This window comes from Amblyomma maculatum, chromosome 9 (genome assembly GCF_055883805.1).
Source record: "Amblyomma maculatum isolate TAMU_Amacu chromosome 9, ASM5588380v1, whole genome shotgun sequence".
NCBI classification, from domain to species: domain Eukaryota; kingdom Metazoa; phylum Arthropoda; class Arachnida; order Ixodida; family Ixodidae; genus Amblyomma; species Amblyomma maculatum.
In genome coordinates, this window is record NC_139352.1 from 82,540,730 (window position 1) to 82,548,858 (window position 8,129).

The 8,129-nt window shown below is 45.1% G+C and overlaps 1 protein-coding gene across 1 annotated transcript in view; it reads left to right on the forward strand.

Moving 5' to 3' along the window:
* The first annotated feature begins 7,790 nt into the window (after positions 1-7,790).
* The window catches only part of LOC146179604 (venom serine carboxypeptidase-like), an 18,148-nt gene continuing 17,809 nt past the window's right edge, over positions 7,791-8,129 (forward strand). Inside the window, exon 1 of the mRNA XM_084580217.1 lies at positions 7,791-8,129. This exon is cut by the window's right edge and continues 150 nt beyond it. Within this exon, the coding sequence (XP_084436343.1) occupies positions 8,104-8,129 (26 nt within the window). The 5' untranslated portion in view covers positions 7,791-8,103.

Here is an 8,129-nt window from a genome sequence, read left to right on the forward strand (position 1 = left end):
AGGAGGGTAGCAGTTGTCCTATGTAATACTGTTATGGCCATCTTCTCCAAGTGCAGGCTGAGATTGGACAGGTGCAACTGTGTTTTGCTTTATCTTTCAGTGTCAAACATGTTTCGTCAACTTGCATATGAACTTTTGCTTTTTGTCAACGTGTGGTGTGACCTGAATAGCTTTGGGAAGCACCATACATCACTCGAAATGACAGTGTCGGTACACTACGTGTACTCCTCGACTGCCCACATTTTGCCACGGGACACTCGGAAGGATGCATTTGTCTTAGAGTTGTGTAGAATTAAGGGGGCTCGTTGCAGGCTTTCATTGCTTCACTGTGCCAGCATCAGGAAATCATCTTTCATTGTTTCTCTGTGCCAGTACTGCACACAGTGCAGTGTACAGTACGAATAAAGCCAACTTTTTTCCAGGTTAGGATTTTCATTGAAATCATACTCGGTGCTTTAGTTTAATGACTCAGTAATATCATTACTCTCTTTTTTCTTGTACATGTGCAATCATGACACTTTGGTTACTTATACGTGCTCGTTTTCGGAAAATGAGGAGTTATCGCACAGTGTATAGAATGGCTGGTGTCATCCGGGAGCTCTTTTCTGTGGTGACGTGTTGTTCGGTTGTTTCATCTTTCGTAGGGTATGAAGGTTTAGGACAGTTAATGCTGAGGTATTCAATCCTCCTTTGTCAACACAGCAATATTTTTTCATTGTTTTTCTCTCTTCTGGGTGATTTTGAACATGAGTAATTTTTGGCAGTGCTTGTTGAGAAGTGTTACTCATCCCATATCGTCTTACTGCCAGCAAGGCTGCGAATCGTCCGCAGCTTTTCTTCTATTCTGTCAGCTGAACTTGACCGATCATGCGACCAAAGTCACGTAACTTCACTTTGCTGCGTCTGGACCTCTTAAGGTTGTGAACCGCAGATAAGTCGCTAGGACCCCTGGGTTTCTTCGTAAGTTTCTCAGATACACTTCATTTGCTCAGCGGCTAATCTTTTAGCTTGATAACACGTATGCAGTACCCGGTGTAAGGAAGGATTTAGCAGAGCTCAAGGAAATTTTTTGGCACATGTGTTGTTGTATTGTTAGTCTTTCAGACAGAGAGTGCATTCTCTCTTTTTAGTGTGTGTGGAGCACCTTGCTTTCAGTTCTATTTTTTGAAGAAATGGGCATGTGTTTTTTGTTTGTGCTCTTGCGTCATTTGAGTCACCACGCGAATTGTAGCTGTGTAGGTAGGCATATATGCATATATAGGTATCTCTAGTAATTTGTATAGACATCAACATGCGTGAGGAGAAGACATAATTTTCTCAGTCACGTGCTGAGCTGACTGTCGGCGTAGCTTTTCAGGGCACAACAATAAGTCTACGTGTCTAGAGAATTGCCATGGTCGCCGAATGGTGGGTCGGCGTGGTGTGGTGACGTATTTTGTACTTTTTTTTTAACATTTTAGGAAATGACGGGTTGATGATGCGTAGCGCGGTTCTTCAAGGTTGTTAATACACAAAAACCAAAAGAGAATATGTCTGTTGCTTGTTGTATTTTAATATGTACGTCTACTTTGTAAGGAATAAAATGTTTATGCATGCAGTGAAATGTTTACGCCTTCTTCACCAGCGCTATTGTCCTTTGATTTTTAGAGGTCTTTGTAATAAAAGCTTGCTGGTGTCACCACAGTGGAAAGACGAGTTTTCCATCTGTTCAGTCATTATGCATCATATATGGACATGCGGTAATGTCTTAGGCCTCAGTGGGGTGGACAGGAGAGCTAGAGGACAGCCATGTTGTTGCTTGAGTAAATGTCAGAAGGACAAACAACATAGTTTCAATCATGCAATAAGGTCTTTCAATATCACATTACCACATGCCCATTATTTTTGTCTCTGTAAAGGTATACTGAACAAATATTTAAGAATATTGAGAAAGTGCCACAATTGGATTCTTAAGACACGATTACACTAGTACAGACCCATAATTCGGGTTAGTTTTGAACGGATGGCTGTATTTTTGACGTTTTCTGTGCGGCCGCCAGATCGGAAGCAACGCGCTCCTGACTGTGAGGCGGCGTATGTGACGTCAAATTTACCCTCAGCAATGTCGCATGACGTTGCTGAGCTGGTTGGCCGGCTACACGCAGTGTCGGTTCCCCCGCGTCGCGCCGTAGATAGTGCTGCGGAGGGTGGGATCAGTGGAATGCTGCAGACGAGGGAGGTTGAGGGGAAGGCGTGCGTATGAGTTGTGTGCAGCGCGGTTTTAAGCTGCGCGCTGTGTCCGCTGTCCCGTAGGCACGGTGTAAGAATAGTTTAGGTTTGTTACACAGAAGCGTTTAGGGGTAGCTCGGCTGGAAACGCTGATTGGTGGACACGCCGCGGCCTGGCGTGACGTTTTTTGCGTCGGGCTCGATGCTTAACCGGACGTGACGTAGTCAAAAACTGGATTTGCTTGTTTTTTTTCGTCCCTAGACGCTCTAGGGAATCGCTAGGTGCCCCCCGCTCTGGCAACGCGCACGATTCCGGCATTCGGTTCGTGGATCTCGCTGCTGCATGGCACCGGCGCATTCGGTCACCGAGGTGCTCGACGATGGCGGGCCTGCGCGTTTACGTCAATGCGCTTTCAGCACGCCAATCCGTGCTGTACGTTGGGCGGAATGACGTTGATAATGACGACGACCTGCGGGAGATCGCAAGCACCGTCAAGGTAAGTATAAATTGCGCAAAATTGTCTCGCATTTTGCTTATTTATAAGTGCTGTGTCGCTTGTCTCTCCCCACGTGCTTCCAGGACCTCGTGCAGCAGCAGCTCGTGGCATGGACGCTCCTCGTGTTCAAAAAAAAAATAATAAAAAACCTCTACGAAAACATCCGCCGTCGGCAACTAACCGCTGCCTGACTGCTATGCTGAGGCGCACGTCTGCCGTGCGCATTCTCAACCCTGATTGAGGTACAAAAGCGCAGATTTCTTTGTCGAAGGTTTTGTAATATGTTGCGCATTCATCAAATCGCTATGTTCATAATGCAACCTTTTTCTACTCTTTTACAGCACCGTTTCCTGTATGCTGCAAAGAGGCCGAGGATTTTCTTTGTACGCAGCAGCCCATGTTAGGCATCGCGGTATCGATCAGCTCTCCAAGGTCATCGCCGCAACCCTCGTAAATGTCTACAGTAGAAGCATCGCTACAGCATCCAGGGCAGCATATAACCAGGCACTGTGTACGACGTAATGCACCACTGTTGACGGTGCACGGCAAAGGGCCACGGACGAGTGCAGGGCATTGTGTTCGCCACGCCGTCACGTCGCTGCGCATCCAAACGGCCCTTTTCAGGGCCGCCCCAATGTTTCCTGGCAGACCGCAGACCTGCACATCCCGTACTCCTCTTCCCTCTCTACGTTAATTGCACGTGGCTTCGCATCAATCGCCGCGGCCACCAAAATAACTTGCGCGCTAGGCCTGTTTACCAGGCTATACGTAAATACACGAATACATAATCGTGTCAAATTTGATTTAATAAAGTGCTACGTATTACCTGCTTCCCTTACGCATTCTTCCGAGTCTTCGTGCAGCAGCTGCAGAACACGTGGCAAGCGTCACTCTGCTGCCGCGACGAACGCTAAGCCCATACAACAGGCTTAACAGCTGTGCGGCTTTGTTCAGCGATGTTAATGGAAGTATCGACATTTTATATTACAACTGCATAATCATCTTGAATATTGCTTCATAAAGTACTGTACTGCTTAATTCTCACTTACCTCGTGCATTCCACAGCTGCTGCAGCTAGCACTTGGCCAGCGTCGTTCTCTCCAGTGCTGCAGTGACGACAAACTAGGCCTCGCGATAGGCTACAATATACACCGCGGCTTTGTGCCGCTGTGTATTTTTTTTTTTTTTATAAATGCATCGCATTTCGAAGGTTATAGTCGCCATCCAAGGATCACTTAACTCGAGAGCACGGGAAAAGGCAGAAGTGTACGCACCTGGATTCGATGCCATGTACAACGCCGTGTTTTTTTTTTTTTTTTTTTTTTCACGAAATGTGTCTAAAGAGCTGCTCTAGCCGAACCACGTACGTAGCGATGGATTGCACCGCGGCAGTATGGCTTTGTTCCAAGTTTAACAAAACAGTTGAGGCCAAATCAAAATCGGAAATGACCATTTCCAACTGGATATTGGCCCGCAGTCAACAATTTGGAGTCCAATTCAATGGCAACAGTTCAGCTCTGTGCCAACATTTCGTACAATTAAGGGAGTCGAAATTATGGAAATGGCATGCATTTGTAAACATCAAACATGCTTCACATCCAATTAACATGTCATGCAATGCTAATATAAAAGCTCAATATTCTATCGCGGAACTCTATGGAATCTGCTAGAGCATGGAGAACACGTTCGTAGAGATATTTTTTTTAATTATCAGCACTCGCAAAGGTATTGGAAATAATTGAATCAAGTCCCATTCAAGGAATCAGATGAACAGTAACAAAAACAAATCATCCTTTATATATTTTGTTTAGTACCTCAATGAAGAGTATTAGGCACACTTTTGCTGAATTTGTACATAAATGACATAATTCATATTGACAACAGTGCTCAGCTCATCATGTATGCTGATAATAGTGTGTTCATTACTGGCTTTGATCTCAATGAGACTGTTTTACATTGAAATTATTTACTTGAAAAATTGTTTGCCTGGTCCAATTTCATGAAGAAATAAACACAGAAAAACTATTTTGTTTTGAGTCTGAAATAAGAAAATGATGTAAGAGATGGCTACCGATCTATAATAAAAATATTGACCTTGTAGAAACTCGCATAAGGCTTAGTGATTACACTGGGGTAAAGAGAGCTAGAATACTGGAGCCGGCGCAGCGTCCAGATGGTGTTCGCCGTTTCGCGGCGACAAGTGACGCAAATAGGCGGAGGCGTATCTGTAAGAATAGTTTAGGTACATATATACGTACATATACGTACAGATATACGTACATATATACGTACATATAAAGAGCATTAAGCAACAGGTGAAAAACACAGAAGGTGAAAATTGGATAAATTCGATGGAAAAGAAACAGAGTGTGGAATTATACCGTAAGTGGAAAATGCAGATCAGGAAGGAAGATTTCTTTGATAACTCAAGAGGCAGTGCCCTACTTTTTGAAGCTAGATCAGGGTGCCTTAGAACACGCAGCTACAAAAAGAAATTTAACAATGGAGATGACGCATGTGCTATATATGTGGAAACTCCAGCGAAACAATTGACCATATTATACTCGAATGTAATGGTATTCATCCGGAAGTTGATGCAGGCGCAATCACTGTTCCTGAAGCTCTGGGGTTTAGAGATAACAGTGGCCGGGTGAATAAACCGGCGGTGGAAACTAGAAAAAAACGACTGGAAGATTGGTGGCTTAACAGCAGAGAAGTGACATAATGTTAGTAATGTAGGAACAAAAACTTAATAAATAGAATGGTGGTTTAGTTAACCATTCTAAATCAATAATTAAGATATATGGAGAAAAATGAGCATGATAGCTACTACTACCACTCCGTTTCAAAGGGGACGCTCCTATATTCCATCCATCCATCCGTATCTACGTACTTGTAAGTGTTCGTGTGCAGTAGGTGAAAGTGAGCCAGGCCAGGATATTGTTCTAATGTAATATCCACCCGTTAAAAAGGGGAAGGCCACAACATCCATCCATCCATCCATCCATCCATCCATCCATCCATCCATCCATCCATCCATCCATCCATCCATCCATCCATCCATCCATCCATCCATCCATCCATCCATCCATCCATCCATCCATCCATCCATCCATCCATCCATCCATCCATCCGTCCGTCCGTCCGTCCGTCCGTCCGTCCGTCCGTCCGTCCGTCCGTCCGTCCGTCCGTCCGTCCGTCCATCCATCCATCCATCCATCCATCCATCCATCCATCCATCCATCCATCCATCCAATCCAATCCATCCATCCATCCATCCATCCATCCATCCATCCATCCATTCATCCATCCATCCATCCATCCATCCACCCACCCACCCACCCACTCACCCATCCATCCATCCATCCATCCATCCATCCATCCATCCATCCATCCATCCATCCATCCATCCATCCATCCATCCATCCATCCATCCATCCATCCATCCATCCATCCATCCATCCATCCATCCATCCATCCATCCATCCATCCACGGATTCGTGCTGAGTAGGTTATCGATGCTAAACGTTGATCGTTTGTCGCGCTTGATATCGGGGTATAAAGAAAAGTAAACACATGCATGAATACACATGCATACGATGACCAGAATCATCCCTGCAGAATCGCAGCTGCAGGAGAGGCACCTGGCAGCGAAGCTCACCGCCATCGCTCACCGCCATCGCATGTTTCCCTAAATAAGCCAAATACATAAACCCGAACTACGTTAATTTTTACTGGAATGGCAAACAAATCCACATATACTCCTTTGCAGTAATTAAGATAAAGATACGAACCCCGCAACGCCAACAAATCCTGAGCGCGTTCCTTTTTTAAATGAAAACGGATTAGATGCTACTTGTGTGCATATCAAAATGAGCTGGATATTGCCGCGAAACCTTCAAAACTGTATTTGTTGTTTTTTAACAGCCGCCGGCGTACGGCCTTATATCACTCTGATCCTGGATCGCGTATCAGGTCTGTATTCTTTGTTGGTTAATGCTGTCTCGAAGATTCCGGCTACTTGTGTATCTTTCTACAATGTTCAAGCTTGTGCTGGTAGCTGTTTGCGACGTTATCTAGATTGTTCTGAGCAGCCTTTAAATTGAGCGTTGACGAGTGGGACGGGCATTCTTTGTTCGACGGTCGACGAGCACGTTTGTTGCTATCGCCGCCGCCGAGTTGCTTAGCTCTTTTGCGGGCGCAAGTCAGTCCAATAAAGAGTTTCTTCAGTGCAATCACCGACTCTTCATTTCTGTCATCGACCCTGGTCACCACCACGTGGCAATATGCTCAGGATAAGCCGTTTACGTCAGATTGGCTCGTATACTTTAGGATATTGTGAACGCAATGCAATTTATTCCTTCCCTTAGGCCTATTTGCGTTCGAAATAGTATATATGTAAGGGTCGAAGAGATCGGCGAGAGATCCGAGCACAGAAAGATGACGATATGGCAGAGATCTTCAGGGAAGCAAAGGCGCGCTCCTGCTACAGCTTTAAGGTCAACTCCGGTGGGTTTTCCATCATTTTCTGTTTTTCATTGAATTACATTCGTCGGCACGTCCTGACTCCAACACAAAAACCGTTTTTCCAAATTCCAATTAGAAGTATTTTTAAAAAAGAAAAACAGCAAATCGAAACCGAAACTGCTTTCACGGCCAGAAACGACGTCCCAGGTGAAGAAATGGTGACGTCACTCTCAGTATTAGAAAAACACTCGTACGTGCATTGGATGGTGAAAATAACGTATGGAAATCATGAAGCATTGCATAAAATGTTTCAGGTAGTTCAATATAAGCCTCACAATTTCATAATCATGCGGGAAGTGGACAGTAACGCCGGTATACTGGGTATACTGTTTGTGACGTCAGAAATTCAGTGTTGCCGGCAGAAATAATCTCAACTTAAGCCATGAAAACAGCATATTTTAGATTCGTGTTGCGCGCGAAGGGATTATCGTACGACGCCCAAATTTTGTAGAATGCGTCAGGACGGAGAGGAGAATATACAGTAAAATTTTTATTAGAAAATTCGAATGTCAAAAAACCTCCGGAGTTGCCCTTTAAAGGGCCCATGAAAAGCTTGAAGCCGTGCTTAAGAAAGGCGCACGAGCGGTCGGCGTGCCTTCGCTAGTCAGCAAAGCGCAAAAAAATTTTAGGCTAACATCTTTAATAGCGCAGATATTCCATATTAAAAATGACGCTCCTCCTCTCCCGTCACTGTAGCCCTCAACTCATACACGCCGATGCGCCGGCCAAAAAAAAAGAAAATGTCCGGGCCGACGCCCCGCCCATAATGCGTCACGAAGTGACGCCACCGACTCTCGGTTTGTTTACTTCCGGTAGTGCTCCGATTTTTTCCCCTTCGTGTTTGCGGAGCGGCGGTTCGCGTGTCGGTCGCCATGGATCGCATGGATCCCGAGCTCGA